Source organism: Dipodomys spectabilis, unplaced genomic scaffold (assembly GCF_019054845.1).
Source record: "Dipodomys spectabilis isolate Male_0828 unplaced genomic scaffold, ASM1905484v1 ptg000118l, whole genome shotgun sequence".
Lineage (NCBI taxonomy): Eukaryota > Metazoa > Chordata > Mammalia > Rodentia > Heteromyidae > Dipodomys > Dipodomys spectabilis.
Window position 1 is genome coordinate 7,199,214 of NW_024870795.1, and position 25,188 is coordinate 7,224,401.

Here is a 25,188-nt window from a genome sequence, read left to right on the forward strand (position 1 = left end):
CTATTATACCTCTGTTGAAATAAGCCATGAGTGGGAGCCACATGAGTGGGAGTGGGTCATTCAAAAAAAATTTTATTTGTAAACTGTTCACCCAATCGTGGGAGTATAGGTCAGCCACAGAGCACATGGTTAGCATACATAAGGCTTTGGATTTAATTCCCAGCACCAAAAAATAAATAAATAAATTCACCTTGATGATAGATATTAAAGAATATTGAGTAGAGGAAAACTGGTACATGAGCTAAATTGAAAAGACAGAAGTGATACCTTGTTTCAACATAATGAACTTATTGTCATAGGACAAAGAAAAAATGTTTATGTCTACGGTCTTTGTGAATAATGGTATTATGATTCAAGAAGTGGAAATGCAGCTTTAAAAACACATTAGGGGGGCTGGGAAGGTGGCTCAGTGGTAGAGCACTTGCCTTGCATGCCTGAGGCCCTGGGTTCGATTCCTCAGCACCACATAAGCAAAAAGAAAAAAAAAACAAAACATTAGGGGCTGGGAAGGTGGCTTAGTGGTAAAGTGCTTGCCTCACATGCATGTAGCCCTGGGTTCCATTCCTCAGCACCACATAAGCAGAAAAAAACAGAAGTGGCACTGTGGCTCCAGTGGTAGAGCACTAGCCTTGAAAAAAGAAACTTAGGGACAGTGCTCAGGCCCTGAATTCAAGCTCCAGGACTGGGGGAAAAAGAGAAGTGGAAGTATGGCTCAAATGATAGAACACCAGCCTTGGGTGAAAAAGCTAAGAGACAGCACCCAGGCGCACTAGTACTGACACACGCACGCACACACGCACGCACGCGCACGCGCGCACACACACACACACACACACACACACACACGAAAGGAGAGACAAAAAGGAAAGGAATCCAGGCACTGGTTGCTAAAAACTGAGGATTGAGGTTCAAAGCCAGGCAGACAAAGGCCCTGTGTTGAAGCACTAGTACTGGCACACACATGCACACACACATACAGTAGCTAGAGTGCATGTCCCTGAGTTCAAGCCCCAATATTATTTGAAAGCTTTTATGCTTTAATTCTGATGCCTGTCCCAAGCCTAACAACTCTAAAAGGAAAATCTAAAAGGCTGGTGGAAGAGGGAAGAAGATCCCTTGCCTGTCTGAGTCATCTTGCTGATGACTTGTGGATGACTTCAGTTTTCCCACCTCCTCCTGTGTTTAGCTGAATTATTTATTACGTTAATTATTATTTATTTAATTAATTTTATTAGTATTAGAGATTAAACGAAGGACTTTGTGCTTGCTAGACTGTATTCTACAAGTTGAGCTACCTCCAGTCTCCTGACTGAATCGTAAGTGGGAAGCTGGATTCATTCAGATTCTTGCCTCACTCTATATTAGGTCAGGCTATTGGTAGCTATTGGCTTTGTACTTCTTCATTTTGTTCTCCCCCTTGTTTACAGGTGCTCTGGCTAACAAAGTGAAGAGGAAGGACACACTGGCAATGAAGTTGAACCACAGACCCAGTGAACCAGAGTTGAACTTGAATTCTTGGCCTCATAAAAGCAAGGAGGAGTGGAATGAAATACGGCACCAGATTGGGAACACACTGATCCGGTAGGCCTTTGCTTAGATGGGCTGAGTTTGATTGTGCTGGAATGTATGTTAGACATTTTGTGGGAGATAATTTATTTATCATCTTTTTTGTTTTTATTTTTGTCAGTCATGGGCTAGAACTCTGGGCCTGGGTGTTGTTCCTGAGCTCTTCAGCTCAAGGCTAACACTCTACTACTTGAGCCATAGCACCACTTCCAGTTTTCTGGTGGTTAATTGGAGATAAGAGTCTCACAGACTTTCCTGCCCAGGCTGGCTTTGAACCATGATCCTCAGATCTCAGCCTCCTGAGTAGCTATTATCCTTTTAAGAAGTACAATTTTTTTTTTGGAGGGGGGGGTCCAGTCATGGGGCCTGAACTTTGGGCCTGGGCGCTGTCCCTCAGCTCTTCAGCTCAAGGCTAGCGCTTTACCACTTGAGCCACAGCGCCACTTCCGGCTTTTTTGTTTTTGCTTATGTGGTGCTGAGGAATCAAACCCAGGGCCTCATGCATGCAAGGCAAGCGCTTTAACACTGAGCCACCTTCCCAGCCCAAAAAGTACAAATATGCTCTAAGAATTTGGAAATTTAGGAATTAGAAATCATTGAGTAAGATACATGGTTTTGCAAAAGTTGCTAAAGAAGTCAGGATAATTTCTGGGACATTAGGAAGCCTCTGCTGTCACTTTTTTTTTTTTTTTTTTTTTTTTTTGGGGGGGGGGTCCAGTCGTGGGGCCTGAACTCTGCCTGGGCGCTGTCTCTCAGCTCTTCAGCTCAAGCCTAGCGCTCTACCACTTGAGCCACGGCTTTTTTCTTTTTGCTTATGTGGTGCTGAGAAATCAAACCCAGGGCCTCATGCATGCAAGACAAGCAACCTACCACTGAGCCACCTTCCCAGCCCCTTTCACTTTTTTTTTTGGTCAGTCATGGGGCTTGAACTCTGGGCCTGGGCGCTGTCCCTCAGCTCTTCAGCTCAAGACCAGCACTCTACCACTTGAGCTACAGCGCCACTTCCGGTTTTCTGGTGGTTTATTGGAGATAAGGTATCTCCTGCCCTGGCTGGCTTTGAACTGCGATCCTCAGATCTCAGCCTCCTGAGTAGCTAGGATTACAGGCGTGAGCCACCAATGCCCGGCCATCCTGTCACTTTTTTTTATCCAGTTGCTAAACCATGAAATGCCAACCCAGTTACTCACACTTAACTTTTCTTTTTGCGTATTCCATTTTTTCCTTTGTAACTGCTTCCTTTCAAAATGTTAGTGTAGTTCTCAAGTCAGCTGGAACCAAATTATAGGAAACTAAATGCTGGCCAGCTTCCCGCATATACAACACTCATTAATAGTCCAGTTGCCATGACAGGTGTTTTTGCTTGGTACAGACAATTCTCACAAGGGAAAGAGTAAAAAGATAGACTTCTTGCCCTACTCCCTGTGAATTAATTAACTGAAGGTATCCGTTAATTAAAATACATTATTTCCTCACTTTTTAACATCAGGCTTTACTGTGTATGTTGCATATAGAGACAAGTATGGCCCTTTTTTCTTCCTGTAAACAATTTTTGGATCCTAAAACCATTCTTGGCCACTTCAACACAAAGATTACTTAGTCTCTATGACCTGTGATCTGACAGCTGTTGAAATTCAAGGTAATTAGAGAGAAAGGATATAGAGGCCTCGTCTTACTCTGACTGTGTTCCTAACCCACATATTTCCAGTCCGGACATTGGTTTGTTAGATGTTCTTTGTGGCACCAAAACTTCTAGACTGGCCCTTTATATTTAAGATTTTGAGATTTGGTATTTGTATGTGGATGTATTCTTTTCTTTTTTTTTTTTTGCTGTGCCGGGGCTTGAACTCAGCAGGACTCTGTCCTGAGCCTCTCTGCTCAAGTCTAGCTCTCTACCACTTGAGCCACAGTGCTACTTCCTGCCTACTCAGGAGGCTGAGATCTAAGAATTGCATTCAAGGGGCTGAGAAGGTGGCTCAGTGGTAGAGCGCTTGCCTTGCATGCATGAGGCCCTGGGTTCGATTCCTCAGCACCATATAAACAAAAAGAAAAAAGCCAGAGTGGCTCTGTGGCTCAAGTGGTAGAGTGCTAGCCTTGAGCTGAAGAGCTGAGGGACAGCACCCAGGCCCAGAGTTCAGGTCCCACGACCGGACCCAAAAAATAAAAATAAAAAAATAAAAAAAAGAATTGCATTCAAAGCCAGCCCAGGCAGGAAAGTCCACTTATCTCCAATTAACCACCAAAAAGCTGGAAGTTGGCACTGTAGTTCAAGTGGTAGAGCGCTCACCTTGAGCTAAAGAGCTGAGGGTCAGCATTCAGGTCCAGAGTTCAAGCCCCATGATGGGCAAAAAAAAAAATTTTTTTGAGGGCTGGGAAGGTGGGTCAGTGGTAGAGTGCTTGCCTTGCATGCATGAGGCCCTGGGTTCAATTCCTCAGCACCACATAAGCAGAAAAAGCCAGAAATGGCATTGTGGCGCAAGTGGTAGAGAGGAGAGCTAGCCCAGAGCTAAAGAGCTGAGGGACAGCACCTAGGCCCAGAGTTCAGATCCCTCAACCAACAAAAACAAAAAAATTGAGCCTGGTGCCAGTGGCTCAACCTACAATCTGGATTTGAGTCTAAAGTAACAGTTTGTATTAGTTATCATAGCCCTTTGGTTCCCTTTAATTAGAAGAAATTCCATAGCTATTTTTTTTGTGGGGGGGTCCGGTCGTGGGGCCTGAACTCTGGGCCTGGGTGCTGTCCCTCAGCTCATCAGCTCAAGGCTAGCACTCTACCTCTTGAGCCACAGCGCCACTTCCGGCTTTTTTCTTTTTGCTTATGTGGTGCTGAGGAATCGAACCCAGGGCCTCAGGCATGCAAGGCAAGCGCTCTACCACTGAGCCACCTTCCCAGCCCCCATTTTGTTTTCTTTTAAGACATTATCATTTTTTTTTTAGATTATAGGCCACAGGGCTGGGAAGGTGGCTCAATGGTAGAGCACTTGCCTTGCATGCATGAGGCCCTGGGTTTGATTCCTCAGCACCACATACGCAGAAAAAAAAAAACAAAAAATAGCCAGAAGTGGTGCTGTGGTTCAAGTGGTAGCACGCTAGCCTTAAGCTGAAGAGCTGAGGGACAGCGCCCAGGGCCAGAGTTCAGGCCCCACGACTGGACCCCGCAAAAAAAAAGATTATAGGCCATTTGTTTTGTAGAATGCCCCTAAATCTGAATTTTCCAGTTGTTTCCTCATACTAAGTTTCTGAGTGTTTTCACCTGTTCTCATTTACTTGCTTGTATTGCCCATGCCATCCCATTTCATCCCTTCACCCAGCTTCATGAGAGTAGGGAACTTACCTGTTCTGTCCACTATTCAGATTGCCAGTGTCTGAGGGCAGTTTTATACTGACCTTTGGAACACATTTGCATAGTTTTAGTCACTGTAGGGGGAAAACAAAAATAATTTTTCTATCAGAATAAATTTGCAAAGCTTTTTTTTTTTTCCCCTCGTGTAAAAATAAAGAACTTTTGGGCTTCATGGTCATGCTGAGCAAGACCTTTCCTCTCCCATGGTTTAGCAGTGGTCATCAGGCTTCTTGTCCTGCCTGAGAAGCTGCCTGCACTTTAAGCCTACCACCTGGCCTCTCCATTTAAGAGCTCATGGCTGAGGTAATGGCATGCATTGCTTGAATCACTATTCTAGTTCATCAAACACTTCTGAAGTCATACAGATACTGTCTGTTTTCTCCTTTTGTTGGTCCTACAAGACCTAGTAAAGCTATTAAAAATAAAATCCAGTGGCAAAAGACAAATTAGGCTGCCCAAGAATGTAGATACAAGTGGATTACCAGCAAAAAGATGACCAGAAATATCTGCTAAAAAGAAAGACTAATAAGTGAAGGTGTGGCTCAGGTTGTAAGAGTATATATACCCTTTGCCTAGAAGAGGGTTAACATTCATGTTTACTTTATTGATCATTGGGTTTTATTGATTATTAGAGCATCAACCTTGAGCAAAAAAGCCAAGCCAGAGAGCAAGACCTTGAGTTTGAGCCCCAGTCCCAGCACCAAAAAAAAAAAATTTTAAAGAAAGACTAATGTAATTTTCCCAAAAATCACAATTATTTTAACTTTGGGCAAAATGGTAAAAAGCACATTTTATTTATTTATTTATTTATTTATTTATTTATTTATTTGTCAGTGTGGGTATGAACTCAAGACCTGGATGCAGTCGAACCTCTTTGTGCTCAAGGTTAGCACTCTACCACTTGAGCCACAGCACCACTTCTGGTTTCTTGTGGTTAATTGGAGATAAGAGTCTCACAGACAGGCTGGGAAAGGCTTAGAAATGCAATCCTCAGATTTCAGCCTCCTGAGGAGCTAGGATTACAAGTATGAGCCACCAGCACCCGGCTTTAAAGTTTTTTTTGTCATCACCTCCATTTCCACTTTTGTGAGAAATCTTACAGTACTTTTTCAGTATTTGGCATCATAGCCCTTCCTTCTAATTAGTTGCTCTTCCTGGTAAAGTCATCTTCATCATTAGTAATGCTTATTACTAGTGCTGATTACTAATGATGAGACTTATCTGTTCATGCTCAAGACAGCTAATGCATGATTCTCAGTTTCAAATTGAACTTAGCTGGAGAGTGAGGAAACAAATGGGCCTTGCTGTCAACCTGATTGACAGCACAGAAAAGGGTTACTTGCTTCACCCTCTACCATACCAGATCCCATGCTCAGTTTCACTACCAGTGGCAAATAACTAGTTTGTTAATCCCACAGTGCATGTCTTGATTTTGTGAGTAGCTGATGCACAAATCCACAGAAACAGACTGAATTATGTTGCCCTTCTCTTTCTTTTGGGATCTAGCTGTCATAATTTGGTAACTAGTATTGGCCAAGATAACATTCTGCCAGAACAGTGGCCCTTTTAGAGTTTCAGCAAGAGAATATCAAGATTTGGGATTGAGCCAGGTACTAGTGGTTCACGCCTGTAATCCTGCCTTCTCAGGAGGCTGAGATATCAGGATCACACTTCAAAGCAGGAAAGTCTATGAGACTCATCTCCAAATAACCACCAGAAAACCAGAACTGAACTGTGGCTTGCACTGGTCTTGAGCAAAAAGGCTCAGGGCCTGAGTTTAAGCCCTATAACCTACCAAAATTGGGAGATTGTTTAAGAATGAAGGCCTCAATTCTTTAACTCCCAATTTCCATTTCCTACGTTTAGAGTGGTAAATGTTTCTTTCACTTCTCCATTTTTCCCTACCTTATCCTTGTTATACTAAAATAATTTTTCTTAATCAGTCATGGGTCTTGAACTCTGGGCCTGGGCGCTGTCCCTCAGCTCTTTAGCTCAAGGCATGTATGTTCTCTACTACTTAAGCCACAGTGCCACGTCTGGCTTTTCCTGCTTATCTGGTACTGAGGAATAGAGCCCAGGGCCTCATGCATGCAAGGCAAGCATTCTTCCACTGAGCCACCTTCCCAGCCCTATGAAACTCTTATCTACAATAAACTACTGAGAAAAGCCAGAAGTAGCACTGTAGCGCAGAATAGTAGAGTACTAGCTTTGAGCACAAAGAGGTGCAGGGACAGCGTCTAGACCCTATGTTCATGCCCCAAAAAAGAAAAAAAAGAAACAAAAAAAAATCTGTGGCCAGTGATTCATGCCTGTAATCCTATATACTTAGGAGATAGATCTGGAGAATCTACTCTCCAAAATAACCAGCAGAAAGCCAGCTAAAGGCATGTCTCAAGTGGTGGAACACCAGCCAAGCAAGCAAGTTGTAAACCAAAAAGTTCATCCCAAAATAAAATATTCTCCCCACATTCTCAGGGGATGCTTAACACTTGAGATAGTACCAAACTCCATATGTAGTATTTTTCCCCTGTATACATATTTATGGTAATGTTTAATTCATCAAGTAAGTATATTAACATCAACAATAGCTGATGATAAAACAGAACAATTAGCCAGGAGCTAATGGCTCAATGCCTATAATCCTAACTACTCAGGAGGCTGAGATCTGAGGATTGCAGTTCAAAGCCAGCCCAAGCAAGAAAGTCTGTAAGACTCTTACAGTTAACTTCCAGAAAAACTGTAAGTAGAACTGTGGCTTAAAGTGCTAGAGCACTAGCCTTGAGTGAAAAAGCTCAAGGACAGTGTCCAGGCCCTGAGTTCCAGCCCCATGACTGGGGGAAAAAAAAAAAAAGCAATTTTGTACTGTAACGTAATACAGTTACATTTTCTCACTTGGAAGCATTTTGTCTTTGTTAGCAGATAGAAATTGCTGGTCCAACTTGTCTTGCATTTCGTGACCATTATTAAGTAAAGTAAGGGTTAATGAAACACCAGCACCACAACAACTTGACAGTCAACCCGATAATATAGATGGCTAATAATTAAAAGGATGGATAATACACACAGTGTGGGTTGTGCTGTACAAAGGGATGACTGTGTCCCATGTGGAACAGAGTAGAACAGCTCAAGATTTCAGAACAGCATGCAGCTTAAAGTCTATGAATTAGCTACATTTAGAATTTACTGTTTAATATTTTGGGGTCTTGGTTGACAGGGTAACTGAAAGCAAGAGCATGGGAAAATAGGGACTATTGTAAAATATGTATGAAATACCTCTATAAATCTACTAGAGTGGCTAAAATTAAATAATTTATTTTGCTGTTGGTTTTTTTCTTTTTTTTTCTTTTTGGTCATGGGGCCTAAACTGTGGGCCTGGGCGCTGTCCCTCAGCTCTTCAGCTCTACCACTTGAGCCACAGTGCCACTTCTGGCTTTTTCTGCTTATGTAGTGCTGAGGAATCAAACTCAGGGCCTCATGCATGCAAGGCAAGCACTTTACCACTGAACTACCTTGCCAGCCCCTTGCTGTTGCTTTTGTTTGAGGCAGGATCTTGCTGTATTTTCTAGACTGGCCTTGAACAGCCTTCTTTCTCAGACTCTCAAATTTGAGGGGTTGTAGGCATGCACTACCATTTCTGACTAAAATTAAACAGTATACCAAGAACTGCTGAGGATGAGAAGCCACTGAATTCTCATACTTCAGTGGTAGGAATGTAAATAATAGCAGTACTTTAGAAAAACAGCTTAAACCATGTGAAGTCCCTTGGTATAATTCATGCACACACATGTGCATACTTGCACATATAAACATGAACACGCATATATAAAATGAACAACAAGAAACTAAAACAGGCTCTGTTGGAGGTTGATGGATATCAGTGGGAATCAGGAGGTCATATAGGATAAATGAAGATGAATATAGTTTTTTTTGTATAAATGAGATGAACAATTTAAGCTGTTCTTTTTGAAGTGAGTAGAGGAATGGGAGAGTTATGTGCATGTATGGAAATGTCACAAAGGAACTCCCCCTTATACATCTAATACAGTAAAAAAAAAAAAAAACTCATTTGAAAAAAAATTATGGGGGCTGGGAAGGTGGCTCAGTGGTAGAGCGCTTGCCTTGCATGGATGAGGCCGTGGGTTCGATTCCTCAGCACCACATAAGCAAAAAGAAAAAAGCCGGAAATGGTGCTGTGGCTCAAGTGGTAGAGTGCTAGCCTTGAGCTGAAGAGCTGAGGGACAGCGCCCAGGCCCAGAGTTCAGGCCCCACGATCGGACCCAAAAGAAAAAAGAAAAAAAATTATGATGTAGAGTATGTAGTGATTCATGCCTATAAACCTAGCTGCTCAGAAGGCTGAGACATGGAGAATCAAGTCTTGAAACAAGCCCAAGCAGAAAGCAAAAAAGTCTGTGAGACTCCATTTCCATTTAGCCAGCAAAATGCTAGAAAGCATGGCTAATGTGGTAGAGCACTACCCATGAACAAGAAAGATGAGGAAGAACATAAAGCTCTGAGTGGGCCGGGCGCTGGTGGCTCACGCCTGTAATCCTAGCTACTCAGGAGGCTGAGATCTGAGGATCACGGTTCAAAGCCAGCCAGGGCAGGAGAGACCGTGAGAAGACTCCTATCTCCAATAAACCACCAGAAAACCGGAAGTGGCGCTGTAGCTCAAGTGGTAGAGCGCTCGCCTTGAGCTGAAGAGCTGAGGGACAGCGCCCAAGCCCAGAGTTCAAGCCCCACGACCGACAAAAAAAAAAAAAAAAAGCTCTGAGTGGCAGTTTCTTTCAAAATTGAACAAAGGTATATATGTGATCCAACCAGTCCATTTACTGTTATAGGCAAAACTGGAAGCAGCTCAAATATTTGTCAATAGGTAAATGGATAATTTGTGGCATATTTATGCAAGGAAACAGTACTCAAGAATAAAAAGAACTAATTACAAAGTCACAACTTGGTGAATCTCAATAATTACTTTGAATTTAAAAAAATATTGGAAGCCAGGCGGCGGTGGCTCACGCCTGTAATCGTAGCACTCAAGGGGTTGGGAAAGTGGCTTAGTGGTAGACTGCTTGCCTAGCATGGATGAAGCCCTGGGTTCAATTCCTCAGTACCACATAAACAGAAAAGGCTGGAAGTGGCACTGTGGCACAAGTGGTAGAGTGCTAGCCTTGAGCAGAAGCTCAGGGACAGTGCCCAAGCCCAGAGTTCAAGCCCCATGACCGACAAAAAAAAAAAAAAGAAGAGAGAGAGATTAGTGAAGCTGGGTACAAGTGGCTCATACCTGTAATCCTAGCTATTCACAATGCTGAGATCTGAGGATCTTTGTTCAAAGACAGGCAGGAAAGCCTCTGAGGCTTTTTTTTTTTTTTTTGGCAGTCCTGGGGCTTCAACTCAGGGGCGAGGCACTGTCCCTGAGCTTCTGCTCAAGGCTAGCACTCTACCACTTGTGCCACAGTGCCACTTCCAGCTTTTTCTGTTTATGTGGTACTGAGGAATTGAACCCAGGGCTTCATCCATGCTAGGCAGGCAGTCTACCACTAAGCCACATTCCCAGCCCCTGGAGTCTTTTTTTTTTTTTTTTTGTCCATCATGGGGCTTGAACTCTAGGCTTGGGCTCTGTCCCTCAGCTCTTCAGCCCAAGGCGAGTGCTCTACCACTTGAGCCACAGAGCCACTTCTGGTTTTCTGGTGGTTTATTGGAGATAAGAGTCTTATGGTCTTTCCTGCCTGGGCTGGCTTTGAACCTGGATCTTCAGATCTCAGCCTCCTGAGCAGAAGGATTATAGGTGTGAGCCACCAGTGGCCCACCTCCCTTGAGTCTCTTATCTCCAGTTAACCAGCAAAAAGCCAGAGTGGAGGGAGCTGTGGCCCAAGTGGTAAACTGCTAGCCTTGGGCAAAAAAGCTCAAGGACAGCACCTAGGCCCTGAGTTCAAACCCCAAGGGGGAAAAAAAAATCAATGTACACCTTAAGTTATGGAGGATGAATTTAAAGACATGAGAAAATACGATAGGGTTTGTTGTGCGAAGAATTACATTCTCTGCAAAGTTAAATTCTGATTGTTACTCCCGGTAAATGTTAAATATAACCTCTTCTTTTTTTTTTTTTTTTTGTCATAGGGCTTGAATTTTGGGCCTGGGCACTGTCCATCAGCTTTTCAGCTCAGGGCCAGCACTCTACCACTTAAGCCACAGTGCCACTTCCAGTTTTCTGGTGGTTAATTGAAGATAAGAGCCTGCCTTAAGCTGGGCGCCAGTAGCTCACACCTGTAATTCTAGCTACTCAGGAGGCTGAGATCTGAGGATTGCGGTTCAAAGCCAGCCCAGGCAGGAAAGTCTGTGAAACTCTTATCTCCAGTAAACCATCAGAAAACTGAAAGTGGCTCTTTGGCTCAAAGGGTAGAATGCTAGCATTGAGCAGATGAGCTGAGGGACAGCACAAGGGCCAAGAGTTCAAAACCCACAACCGACCACAAAAAAAAAAAAAAAAAGTATCATAGACTTACTTACCTGGACTTTCTTTTTTTATTTTTATTTTATTTTATTTTTTCCGGTCATGGGCCTGAAATCTGGGCCTGGGCACTGTCCCTCAGCTCTTCAGCGCAAGGCTAGTGCTCTACCACTGGAGCCACAGCGCCACTTCCGGCTTTTTCTGTTTATGTGGTGCTGAGGAATGGAACCCAGGGCCTCATGCTTGCAAGGCATGCACTCTACCACTGAGCTACGTTCCTAGCCCCCTTTATTTTTATTTTTTGTCTAGACTCTCTTGAACCATGATCCAGATCTCAGCCTACTGAGTAGCTAGGATTAACCAGCACCCAGCTTGTGTTATGTTTCTTTTGTTTTGTTTCTGAGAGTACAGTTTGAAATCAGGGCTTCACACTTGCTTGATAGTCATTGTATCTATGAGCCACACTTTCTGTCCAAATTTCTGCTTTTAAAAGGCTCCTGCTGATTTTTTCAGAGTAGTCATAGAAAACAAATACAGGATACTATTCATTCTCTTGATTGTAATGATTGTTTCCCGAGTGTGTTAAAATTTATTGACAGGCGTGGTAGCACACACAGCATTAAAGAGAGTGAGGCAGGAATATCACAAGTTCAAGATCAGCCTGGGTTACATGCCAAGACTCTGTCTGGGGGGAGGGGGGGAAGATAGGAAGGGATGGGAAGGGGAAACAAAGGAGGAGGCAACAATGCTTGATAAGACATGTACTCATTATTTTGCCCATGTAATTGTAACCCTTCTATATAGTATTTTCACAATTAAAAAAAAGACTCTGTCTCATAAAACCAAAATAATGAAAAAATCAAATCATGTGTCTAATATATGCATAATTGTACATACTTGTCATTTTTATATGAGTTATGCCTTCATAAATCCAATATTTTTAAATTTTATTTTATTTTTTTTTGCCAGTCATGGGCCCTGAACTCTGGGCCTGGGCGCTGTCCCTCAGCTCTTCAGCTCAAGGCTAGCATTCAGACACTTGAGCCACAGCTCCACTTCTGGCTTTTTCTGTTTATGTGGTCCTGAGGAATCGAACCCAGGGCCTATGCATGCAAGGCAAGCACTCTACCACTGAGCCACCTTCTCAGCCCCAAATCCAGTATTTTTAAAGATCATTTGTAAAGGAAAAGAGGAAAAGTTCTTTGTTCTGAAAGATGAAAAGTCTTTGAAAAGAAAAAAATATAAAAAGCTGCATATGAGGTGGCTCAAACTAGGACTCCTAGACACATGGGAGGCAGATCAGACACTGGTTTGAGACCAGCCAGGCCATTAACATTAATCTCAGTCCATGGCTGGGCATGCCTGTCATGTCATTCCTGTAGCAAAAAGAAGTACAAAGCTAGGCGCTGGTGGCTCACGTCTGTAATCCTAGCTACTCATGAGGCTGAGATCTGAGGATCACGGTTCAAAGCCAGCCTAGGCAGGAAAGTCCGTGAGACTCTTATCTCCATAAACCACTAGAAAACCGAAATGACACTGTGGCTTAAGCAATAGAGCACTTGCCTTGAGCTGAAGAGCTCAGGGATAGCACCCAAGCCCAGAGTTCAAGCCCCACGACTGACAAAAAAAGGAAGCACAAATAGTAAGATCATAATCTAAGCTAACCTAGGCATAAAGTGAAGACCCTATGGTGAAAATAACCAATACTTAAAGGTGATGAGGAGTGGTTCAGATGTCTGCTTAGCAAGCCTGAGGCCCTCAGTACAGACCCCAGTATTACCAAAAGAAAAAGATGAGTAAATTATGTCCAGAATGGGACTAGGAGTTCTCTATGCAACCCACAAGGGTTGAATAATTAGTAGGTAGCTGAAACACTGTCTGAGAAGTATAAATTAAAGAAATGAATATCTTTCTGAGTCCAGAAATGATGTTATCATTGATGAATTAACACCTCACAATTGTTGATGAGATGAGAAACTTTCATCAAATACTTCACAGAGAAAACTGAAATATAAGTACAAAGTATCACCTAGAAAGAGATGGTCTTAAATTCCAGTGCCTCATAAGGCACTGGTTTAAAAACTCTAGAGAGCAAGCAGGATTTGGTGACATAAGTCTTTAATCCATGCCACTTGGGAGGAGAAACAGGAGGATGGAAAATTTAGGTCAGCCCAGGCAAAGTTAGGGAACCCTGTCCTGTTTCATAAGCAAAGTGCAAAAGGAAGGAAGGGAGGGAAAGAAAGAGAAGGAAGGAGAGAGAAGGAAGAAAAGGAAAAGAGAGAGGTGCTAAGAGCAGAGTTTATGTGGTAGAGTACTTGCCTAGCATACTTTAGGCCTTGGGTTCAGTCTCCACGTGTTACACACCTGTAGTCCTAGTTACTTGGGAAGTTGAGATAGGAAATAACCAACCTGGTCAACATAGACTCTATCTCAAAAACAACTAAAATAGGGTCTGGGAAGGTGGCTCAGTGGTAGAGCGCTTGCCTTGCATGCATGAGACCCTGGGTTCGATTCCTCAGCACCACATAAGCAAAAAGAAAAAAAGCCGGAAGTGGCGCTGTGGCTCAAGTGGTAGAGCACTAGCCTTGAGCTGAAGAGCTGAGGGACAGCGCCCAGGCCCAGAGTTCAGGCCACACGACCGGACCCAAAAAAAAACTAAAATACCTACATACACAGTATATGTAATATTAATTCATATATTCATATATAAAATCTCATTCCACATTATGTTTTATTGAACCAGAATTTCTACTAATATGCCTTAGGAATCTGAGTTTTATTGTTTTGGAGAGTTTGTGCCAGGTCTCAAAACCTAGGGCTTTATACATGCTAAACCCCACACTCGCAACCTATGCCCCCCAAGTCTCAGCAATACTTCTGATGGGGCAAATCTATATGAACCACCTTCATTTTACAGATGAGGACACTTAGAGTTTATCTGAACTTTTTTTGTGGTGATGTCTATTCATGTCAGAGCTAGATTCCTAGCTTCCTGTTTGTATGTAAAATTCCTTTCAATGTGAAAATTACTTTTAAACAAATAAGGAAATAAAATTGCTTGAAAATGAAGTAATTTCTTGTATATGGCTTAATGTAAACTATGGTCAAAAATAGTTATAAATGTGATTAGGAGGTTTAACAGGAATGATATATATGTCTCCTTTTTTAGGCGACTGAGTCAAAGACCAACACCAGAAGAACTAGAACAACGAAATATACTACAACGTGAGTCCAGTTATTTTATCATGCGCTGTGTGTGTGTGTGTTTGTGTGTGTCTCTATACTGAGACTTGAACATTTTTGCCTCATAGTCTTACTATTCAAAGAGAGTGCTTTACCACTTGAGCCACACCTTCACTTTTGGCTTTTTGGTAGTTATTTGGAGATAAGAGTCTCATTTGTCTGCCCAGGCTGGCTTGGAACCACAATCCTCAGATCTCAGCCTAGGATTACAGTAGGAGAGTAGCCTTGAGAGCTATAGTCATGAGCCATTGGCACCTGACAGTTGATGACTTTAAGTTATAAAGGAATAAGCATTTGCTAAGTGGACCAAAGAAAGTGTTCCTATCAAAACACAGTATCTTTTCTTCAGGGAACAAAGTTTTCGAAGCTTTGTTTGAAAGTTACTATCGTGTTATTGTTCAGTATATTGAAATATTCCAGAAAATACTATTTTAGTATTCTCAGAGAATCCTGGGACTACCTTGGGCATGACAGTGTGAGAGACACTTGTTCCAACTTTTCTTTGTCTTCAGGGAACCAACGTAGTAGCTGTACTCATAGATGAGAGTGGAATCTGAGGGCACAGAGCAAGTCCCCAGTTTCCTGGGTTTTCTGCAGCTCTTCTCTTTTTAAATCTTACTTCTACAGTCATCAAATAGAACCATATGTTTAATTTGTTGTCTGTGTACATAATGTTCTGAAATGGCATTCTAATCTATTATCAGTTAAAATTGCCAGAGATTGTAGCCATCAGGCCTTCACCATGTATTTCCTCACTGTCTTCCTGTTCCTCACTGTGGGGTCCTACTCAACATGACTCTTACCCATTGCCCCAAGCTCCTCTGTCAGCTACTCAGCTAACTCTTGGGACTGTACTCCCTTCACAGAACCAGCCTCCAGGAATACCCTAAGCCCCTGGAGGAGAGACTTTATCTGTCCTGTCACACCAGTGTCCTTGGGTTTCTCAAATCCTATCCCTCATCCCTACCCAGATGAGCTCTCCTAGGAAATGAACTTCAAGGTGGGACCAGGGATGAGGAACAAAAGAGGCCAGACGATGAAATAGAGGATGAGAATGGATGTTATAGATGTGGAAAGCCACACACTAAGTGTGCTTTTGGGATCAGCAAAGAGATGGGGATGTGACAGCCTTCTCTTCTGTGAAGTTGCTCTGGGCTTGCTGTCCCACCAATCCATCACCTGCCTTCAGCACTATTTAGGTATATTTAACTTAGTTACCTAGTGAATTTAAAATGTGAGAGGGGCTGGGAATGTGGCTTAGTGGTAGAGTGCTTGCCTAGCATGCATGAAGCCCTGAGTTCAATTCCTCAGTATCACATAAACAGATATGGGGCTGGGAAGATGGCTCAGTGGTAGAGCGCTAGCCTTGAGCTGAAGAGCTGAGGGACAGCACCCAGGCCAAGAGTTCAGGCCCCACGACCAGACCCAAAAAAAAAAAAAAAAAAAAAGCCAGAAGTGGTGGTGTGGCTCAAGTGGTAGAGTGCTAGCCTTGAGCAAAAGAAGCTCAAGGACAGTGCCCAGACCCAGAGTTCAAGCCCCAGGCCTGGCCCCCCCCAAAAAAATTGTGAGAACCTTTATAAACAGATGACATGAAACTTGGTGTGGTATCCATTGTCCATTCTTATCTATCACTCTTGAGCAAGAATCTGTAAACGTTTTTTAAAATCAGCATACATTAGTTGTACACAAGGTGTCTCATTGTGACATATCCCCACATGCATATCATATATCTAATCAGCCTCACCCTCCATCACTTCCATTGTCTGACTTCACCCTCTCAAACCCATCCCACAGGCATCAGCATTCGATTTCATTCACCTTCCTTGCCAGCCCAATAGGCTGCCCTACTTTTCTGTCATTTGTTTTTGTTTTTGTTTTAGTGGGCATTAGTTACATCAACAGATTTTACCTTGGTATTTCAGACATTCAGTCATATATTTTGTATAACCCTGTTAGCTGGGTGCCAGTGGCTCATGCTTATAATCCAAGCTACCCAGGATGCTGTGACCCAAGGGATCATTATTTGAAGCCAGCCCAGTCAGAAAAGTCTGTGAAACTTTTATCCCCAATAAACTATGTGGCAATGTGGCGCAAGTGGTAGAACATTACCCTTGAGGAAAGGGGGTGGGGGAAGGAAGGAGGGAAGAAAGGAGAAAGAGGGAGAGAGGAAGGAAGAAGAGAGAAAGAAAGAAAGAAAGAAACCTTATTTCTTTTCACACCAACTCCCTGACAAACTTTTCTTTCTTTTTTTTTTTTGGGGTCCAGTCGTGGGGCCTGAACTCTGGGCCTGGGCACTGTCCCTCAGCTCTTCAGCTCAAGGCTAGTGCTCTACCACTTGAGCCACAGCACCACTTCTGGCTTTTTTCTTTTTGCTTATGTGTGCTGAGGAATAGAACCCAGGGCCTCAGGCATGCAAGGCAAGCGCTCTATCACTGAGCCACCTTCGCAGCCCCTGACAAACTTTTCTTGAAGAATACATAGTAAATACTTTCCACTCCATAAACCAACAGCAAATGAAGATTCTTATGCAGATATTTAAAAGTGTTTTAAAATGTAAAAAATATTCTTAGCTCATTAGCAGTATAAACAAGCCAGTGGACAGATTTGGTACCATAGTTGGCTTATCATTACTTTTTTCTTTTTTTGTGTGTGTGCTGGCCCTGGGGCTTGAACTCAGGGTTATATTATTATATTATTCTTTTTGGGGGGGAGGGGTTCCAGTTGTGGGGCCTGAACTCTGGGCCTGGGCGCTGTCCCTCAGCTCTTCAGCTCAAGGCTAGCGCTCTACCACTTGAGCCACAGCGCCACTTCCGGCTTTTTTTCTTTTTGCTTATGTGGTGCTGAGGAATCGAACCCAGGGTCTCATGCTTGCAAGGCAAGCGCTCTACCACTGAGCCACCTTCCCAGCCCCTATTCTTATTCTTAAGTGAACGTACCCCTGAGAAAATTATTTTACTTAGCTATTACCAAAGGTATTTTATTCTGGTTTAGACCTACAAGAAATAAATCTGTAGTATAATTACAAAATGTTTTCTATGCAAATTGCGATTTTGAAGTAATATCCTTTGTTTCTGACTCAATTGCAGCTAAAAATGAAGCTGATCGTCAGGCAGAGAAACGAGAGATTAAACGGCGGCTCACTAGAAAGGTACTGCTTCTTCTGTAATCCCTTTCATTCTGGTAATTGGATGAACAATTGGATTAGAAATGAAGTAACTTCATAATGTAAAAAATAAGCACATATATGTAGAAAATAACATCAACAGCTTTTTGTGTTAGTACTGGGGCTTCAACTTAGGGCCTAGCACTCCCGCAGGCTTTTTCACTCAAAGCTGGTAGTCATGGGCTGGGAAGGTGGCTCAGTGGTAGAGCGCTTGCCTTGCACGCATGAGGTCCTGGGTTTAATTCCTCAGCACCACATAAACAGAAACACTGGAATTTGTAGCTCATGCCTGTAATCCTAGCTACTCAAGAGGCTGAGATCTAAAGATCTCAGTTCAAAGTTAGGCCAGCAGGAAAAAGTCTGTGAGACTTTCAGAAAACCAGAAGTGGCACTGTGGCTCAAATGCTAGAGCACTAGCCTTGAGCTGAAGAGCTGAGGGACAGCTCCCAGGCCCAGAGTTCAAGTCCCACGACAGACAAAAGAAAAAGCCATAAGTGGCACTGTGGCTCTAGTGGTAGAGTGCTAACCTTGAGCAAAAGAAGTTCAGGGACAGTGCCCACGCTCTGAGTTCAAGCCCCAGGACTAGCAAAATAAAGCTGGCAGTCTGCCACATGAGCCATATCTCCATGTCTGCTTTTTGCTGGTTAATTAGAGATCAGTGTCTCTGGCTCTGAACTGCAGTTCTCACATCTCATCCTCCTGAGTAAGTAGAATTATAGGCATGAGCCTCTAGCACTGACTTTTCTTTCATTATTAATATGTGAAAAAGACCTGGAACAATGTGTCTGATACTTTTTAGCCTTTCCTTTGGTAGGCTAGAATTTTGATATAGATTCTAAAACTTGGTGGAGTGTTTGAGTAAATTTCTTTGGTTTGTTTTGGTGGGCTATATATCAAACCCAGGATTTTTTTTTCTTTCTTTCTTTTTTTTTTTTTTTTTTAACCATTGAACCATGAGTTTTGAATTGTCTCCTATAGATTCTGATTTGGTCTAATGTCACTAGATATTTCTTAGAACTCTTAAGAATCCCCAGGAGAACAAGGGATCCAGATGTTGCTTTCTGGATTTATCCCACATCTTCCTTCAGTAGAAACAAAGCAGTAACTATTTATGGTTAGAGGCCACGGCCTCAGGTTGAGCAGGTTACCTGATGGTGCCAATGTAAATCATAATTTGTGGCAGAATCTGATGTCTGAATATTGTTAAAATAAAGTACACAAAATCGACACATTTTGGCGAGGAATGCTAGAGGGTGAACCCAGGACCCTCATGTGTTTTATCACTGAGCTACATCTTGAGTCCATTCTACCTTTAATCCAGATCCCCATGTGATCTGCACACTTACTAAAGTTTGAGAAGCACTAGGTTATAATTCTCAACCCTAGTTATCCAATTAAGTGATTTTCAAAATAATTTTCAGTTGGAGACATGGCTGAAGTAGTAGAATACCTACCTAGCAAGTGCAAGATCCTGAATTGAAATTCCAGTTGACCAGTCAATTGATAATAAACAAATTAACTGACATTTTTAAAATATTGCTATTATTAAGGTGTCATATAAAGTATCAGAGAGGTTACTATTTTTTTGTTTTTGTTTTTGTTTTTTTTTGTCGGTCGTGGGGCTTGAACTCTGGGCCTGGGCGCTGTCCCTCAGCTCTTCAGCTCAAGGCGAGCGCTCTACCACTTGAGCTACAGCGCCACTTCTGGTTTTCTGGTGGTTTATTGGAGATAGGAGTCTCACGGTCTCTCCTGCCCGGGCTGGCTTTGAACCTCGATCCTCAGATCTCAGCCTCCTGAGTAGCTAGGATTACAGGCGTGAGCCACCAGCGCCTGGCGAGGTTACTATTTTGTAAGCTGCTTCCTTTGCTTTCTCCCAATTTCCCCCTCACCTCCCTACCCACAGGTTGTGTAGTTCATTTTCCATGTAGTGTCTATTGAGTACCATATCTGCATTTGCTGACCCAGAATCTGTGAAGGATGGCACCCAGGGATTAATAATGGTTCCAGCTTTCCAAGTGGTGAAGGCAATTTAAGTACATTGTTGATGGCTTAGTTCTGTCATAATGAACCAAGAATTTCATTCTTTTCAGCTCAGTCAAAGGCCAACTGTGGCGGAACTACTTGCTAGGAAGATTCTGAGATTTAATGAATATGTAGAGGTCACAGATGCTCAAGATTATGATCGGCGAGCAGACAAACCCTGGACCAAATTGACTCCTGCTGACAAGGTAACTGCAAAATATTTCTCTCTGTCTCTCTCTCTCTCATTTTGATATGTTAAAATTTCAAAATGCCAAGATGTGCAACCAAAATTTTATGCTGTTAACTACTATTGACAATGAAAGACAAGAAAATGCACGTTGTATCATGGAGTTTTAGGGGAAAAATGAACAAAGTAAAAAACATTTTTAACCTAATTGATATTTAGTTAGAGGAACTTTAGGTGGTATATTTTAATAAATGTACATATTTCTCCTCTGTATTCTATTATATAAAAGCTATAATATCTCTTAAGCTTTTTGGACATTTTAGTGTAACTTGAAATTTAGTTATGAAGTTAATGGTGTCAAGGAAAGTCACATACATTGGCTCTCTCTGTTGATCTGGCTTCTTTGTCCCCTCTGGGTTGCTCACAATGGAAAGCACAATAGAGCTAAATGGCAAGTCTCACTGATATACCACAGCAGAAGATGATGAAATCTTATTTCTGCCCTACAGGCTGCCATACGAAAAGAATTAAATGAATTTAAAAGCTCAGAGATGGAGGTTCATGAAGAAAGCAAACATTTTACACGGTAAGGCCCCAAAAACTCAAATACTATGAGCTAAGTAAAATTTCCCCAGCAAAAAGCCATTGCTACCAGAGTTACTCAGAAATGAAGAATCATATCAACATCATTAAAAGGAGGACACTTAGTGAGATTGCAAGAACTGCATTCAGAGGAATGAATGAGAATTAAGGAGGGATGTTGCAGAACCAGGATTTAAAAAAAGGAATGAGTATCTTCAAAGCCATAGGAAGCTTTCCTCCTTAAATTAAGAGATTGTGCTGAGGTCAGGCATCACTAGCTCATGCCTTATAATCCTATACCTACTCAGGAATCTGAGATCTAAGGATTATAGTTTGAATCCAGCCTGGGCAGGAAAGTCTCTAAGATTTTATTCATTTATTTATTTATTTGCCATTCCTGGGGCTTGAACTCAGGGACCTGGGCACTGCCCCTAGCACTCTACCACTTGAGCCATAGCACCACTTCCGGCTTTTTCTGTTTATGTGGTACTGAGGAATTGAACACAGGGCTTCATGCATGCTAGGCAAGTACTTTACCACTAAGCCACATTCCTAGCCCCTTAAGATTCTTTTTTTTTGGTCAGTCATGGGATCTGAACTCTGGGCCTGTCAGAGTTCCCTCAGCTCTTCAGCTAAAGGCTAGTGCTCTACCACTTGAGCCACTTGCAGCTTTTTCTGCTTATGTGGTGCTGAGATATCGAACCCAAGACCTTGTGCATGCAAGGCAAGCACTCTACCACTGAGCCACCTTCCCAGCCCACCCTCCACTTAAGATTCTTATCTCCATTTAATCACCAAAAACCCAGAAGTAGAGCTGTGGCTCAATTGAGAATGGACATTTCATTCATAGATCCAATATGGTTTAATAGTCATTAGATTCCAGGATGAAATAAAGGAAATAGTTAATATGACTAATATTTCTTACAGCTCAGTGGTGCTGTGTGTAGGTATATGAGAAAAACTAGTAGATTGCTTATTTTTGAGACAAATAGTCTCCCTATGTCACCCAAGCTGACCTCTTAACTTCCTTTTTTGGGGGGAGGGGGGTTCGGTCGTGGGGCCTGAACTCTGGGCCTGGGCGCTGTCAGCTCTTCAGCTCAGGGCTTGCGCTCTTGAGCCACGGCGCCACTTCCGGCTTTTTTCTTTTTGCTTATCTGGTGCTGAGGAATCGAATCCAGGGCCTCATGCATGCAAGGCAAGTACTCTACCACTGAGCCACCTTCTCAGCCCAAGCTGACCTCTTAACTTTCTTTTTTTTTTTTTTTTTTTTTGGGTCCGGTCATGGGGCCTGAACTCAGGGCCTGGGCCCTTCCCTCAGCTCTTCAGCTCAAGGCTAGCGCTCTACCACTTGAGCCACAGCGCCACTTACAGCTTTTTTTCTTTTTGCTTATGTGGTGCTGGGGAATCGAACCCAGGGCCTCGAGCATGCAAGGCAAGCGCTCTACCACTGAGCCACCTTCCCAGCCCCTGACCTCTTAACTTTGTAAGTAGCCCAGGCTACCCTCCAATTTGAAATCCTCATGCTTTAACTTTCCAAATGCTAGGATTATTAGATGTAAACCTACCCTCCCAGTATAAAATAACAGTTCTTTAAAGGAAACTTTTTGTTGTTGTTGTCAGGTGTGGAGCTTGAACTCTGCCTGGGTGCTGTCCCTGAACTCCTCAGCTCAAGGCTAGTGCTCTACCACTTGAGTCATAGTACCACTTCCAGTTTTCTGATGGTTTATTGGAGATAAGAGTCTCAAGGAAGGTTGGGAAGGTGGCTCAGTGGTAGAGCGCTTGCCTTGCATGCCAGAGGCCCTGGGTTCGATTCCTCAGCACCACATAAGCAAAAAGAAAAAGCCAGAAGTGGCGCTGTGGCTCAAGTGGTAGAGTGCTAGCCTTGAGCTGAAGAGCTGAGGGACAGTGCCCAGGCCCAGAGTTCAGGCCCCATGACTGAACCCAAAAAAAAAAAAAAAGAGTCTCAAGGAAGCTGGGTGCCAGTGGCTCACACATGTAACCCTAGCTACTCAAGAGGCTGAGATCTGAGGATCATGGTTCAAAGCAAGCCCAAGCAGTTAAGTCCCAGAGACTCTCATGTCCAATGAACCACCAGAAAACCGGAAGTGGGGCTGGGAAGATGGCTCATCAGTAGAGTGCTTGCCATGTATGCATGAGGCCCTGGGTTCGATTCCTTAGCACCACATAAGCAAAAAAAGCCAGAGTGTACTATGGCTTAAGTGGTAGAGCACTAACAAGGAAAACCGGAAGTGGCGCTGTAGCTGAAGTGGTAGAGCACTTGACTGGAGCTCAAGAGCTCAGGGACAATGCCCAGACCCAGAGTTCAAGCCCTGTGACCTACACTACCACCACCACCCCTCCCCCCCGCAAAAAAAGTGTCAGAGGCATTCTGGCCTGGGACGGTTTGAACCTGATCCTCAGATAACCTCCTGAGTAGCTAGGATTATAGATGTGAGCTACCAGCACCAGGCAGGAACATTTTTAATTTATTTATTTATTTTTGGTTGTGGGGCTTGAACTCTGGGCCTGAGCGCTGTCCCTCAGCTTTTCAGCTCAAGGCTACCACTCTACCATTTGAGCTACAGCGCCACTTCCGGTTTTCTAGTGGTTTATTGGAGATAAGAGTTTCACGGACTTTCTTGGACTTTCTTGCCCGGGCTGGCTTTGAACCTCGATCCTCAGATCTCAGCCTCCTGAGTAGCTAGGATTATGGGCATGAGCCACCGGCGCCAGGCAGGAACATTATTTTGTATTTAAAAGATAGCTGGCTGCCAGTGGCTCACAACTATAATCATAGGTATTCAGTAGTCTGAGAGATCTGAGCTAAAGATCAAAGTTTGAAGCCAGCCTGGGGTTGGGGGGAAGTCTGTGAGACTCCAATCTCCAATTGACTACATAAAGCCCTAAGTGGAACTGTGGCTTTTTTATGTGGTAGTGTGTTGGCCTTGAGCAAAAATACTCAGGGACAACACCCACGCCGAGTTCTAGCACCAGGACCAGCACACACACAGAAAGAAAGAGAGGAAACAAACCAGGTCAAGATAGCACACTGAGGAGGAGTAATGAAAAAAAAAGAAAAGCTATGGAATATATATAATGTACTAATATTAAGAAAAAAATGAATTTCAAGAAGAGGGACAGGAAGTGGCACTGTGCATGAAGTGGTAGAGTGTTAGCCTTGAGCAAAAGAAGCTCAGGGACAGTGCCCAGGCTGTGAGTTCAAGCCCCAGGACCAGGGGCAGGGGAGATATAGATATAGATAGATAGATAGAGTCACAATATGGATTTATTTTTAAAAATTTAATAGACTTAACAAAGTAATCTACATTATCTGGTAACTTGCCTTTTCGTGGTTGTCTGTTTTAGCTACCATCGTCCATGATGCCCAAGTTTGAGAGAAGTAAAAGACTCACCCAAAACTTACAGGCTGTTTTGCTCCTGTCTTTGATCTTGGGAGTGACATATGGCAGGAACTTCAGCACTTGCCAGCACAGCCAGAATTGTATCTTCTGGGGTCTTGTTCTGGGGTGAATAGCACTTCTATGAATGTAGCCTTTCACTGGAATGGATTCTCCTGTGCTTCCCCTGGAGCAGAACCGAATGCTTTGTCACTGCTTTTGGACCTTCTGACATTGCAGCATACTTGTGGGGGTTTTCCCTCATCAACCACCAAAGTTTGAAGCCTGTAGCAGGTTCCCCAAGATGACTGCCTGTGCTGAGCCACAGTTTGCACCATTCGCCTTACCTATCCTGTTCTACTTGTGAATCCCACATGTATGGGCACTTGTTTCCAGCCTTCAAATCCACTTGTCAGTGGGAAAAGCCTTTCAGAGATCCACCCCAGCCTTCTCACATGGGGGACCCACTTCCCTAGGAAACTTGTGCACCACATCGCATGTCAGCAGGAAGCATTGCACTATACCTCTTGTAACACAGCAGTATAGTCCTTGTAAGGCCATCTAACCTGAGAGAAAGCTTGGGATCTGACATGGTCCTATTTTTTTTGGCACTTGTCTTCCTGATTTTAATTTTTTTTTTTTTTTTTTTGTCAGTCATGGGTCTTGAACTCTGGGCTTGGGCGCTGTCCCTGTGCTCTTCAGCTCAAGGCGAGCACTCTACCGCTTGAGCCACAGCGCCACTTCCAGTTTTCTAGTGGTTTATTGGAGATAAGAGTCTCATGGACTTTCCTGCCTGGGCTGGCTTTGAACCGTGATCCTCAGATCTCAGCCTACTGAGTAGCTAGGATTACAGGCGTGAGCCGCCAGCGCCCTGCTTTGATTTTCACTTTAAAAGGATCTACAGGGCCAGGTGCCATTGGCTTATACCTGTGATTCTAGCTACTCAGGAGGCTGAGATCTGAGGATTAAGGTTCAGTGTCAGCCTGGGTAGAAAAATTTGTGAGACTGCTAGCTCCATTAGCAAAAAAGCCAGAAGTAAAGCTGTGACTCAAGTGGTCGAGCACTAGCCTTGAGCAAAAAAACTCAGGAACAGCGCCCAAGCCCTGAGTTCAAGCCCCAGGACTGGCACCCCAAAAACAAAAAAAAAAATATCTTGAAGAAGTAATGAGGACTTAATTCCTGCCTATTAGACAGTTTGAACTGCAACTAGAATCCTAAGTTGGTCAAATCAGAAACTCA

General features: G+C 43.2%; 1 protein-coding gene across 4 annotated transcripts in view; it reads left to right on the top strand.

The window, feature by feature from the left end:
- The window catches only part of Phactr4 (phosphatase and actin regulator 4), an 87,872-nt gene extending 63,280 nt beyond the window's left edge, over window positions 1-24,592 (top strand). For all 4 annotated transcript variants that reach the window (XM_042688661.1, XM_042688659.1, XM_042688660.1 and 1 more), the window contains 6 exons: window positions 1,428-1,581; window positions 14,524-14,579; window positions 17,684-17,745; window positions 19,851-19,988; window positions 20,479-20,555; window positions 23,918-24,592. In XM_042688661.1, coding sequence (XP_042544595.1) covers window positions 1,428-1,581; window positions 14,524-14,579; window positions 17,684-17,745; window positions 19,851-19,988; window positions 20,479-20,555; window positions 23,918-23,933 — 503 coding nt within the window. In that variant the 3' untranslated portion in view covers window positions 23,934-24,592. The remainder of the gene's footprint in view (window positions 1-1,427; window positions 1,582-14,523; window positions 14,580-17,683; window positions 17,746-19,850; window positions 19,989-20,478; window positions 20,556-23,917) is intronic.
- The last annotated feature ends 596 nt before the right edge of the window (window positions 24,593-25,188 follow it).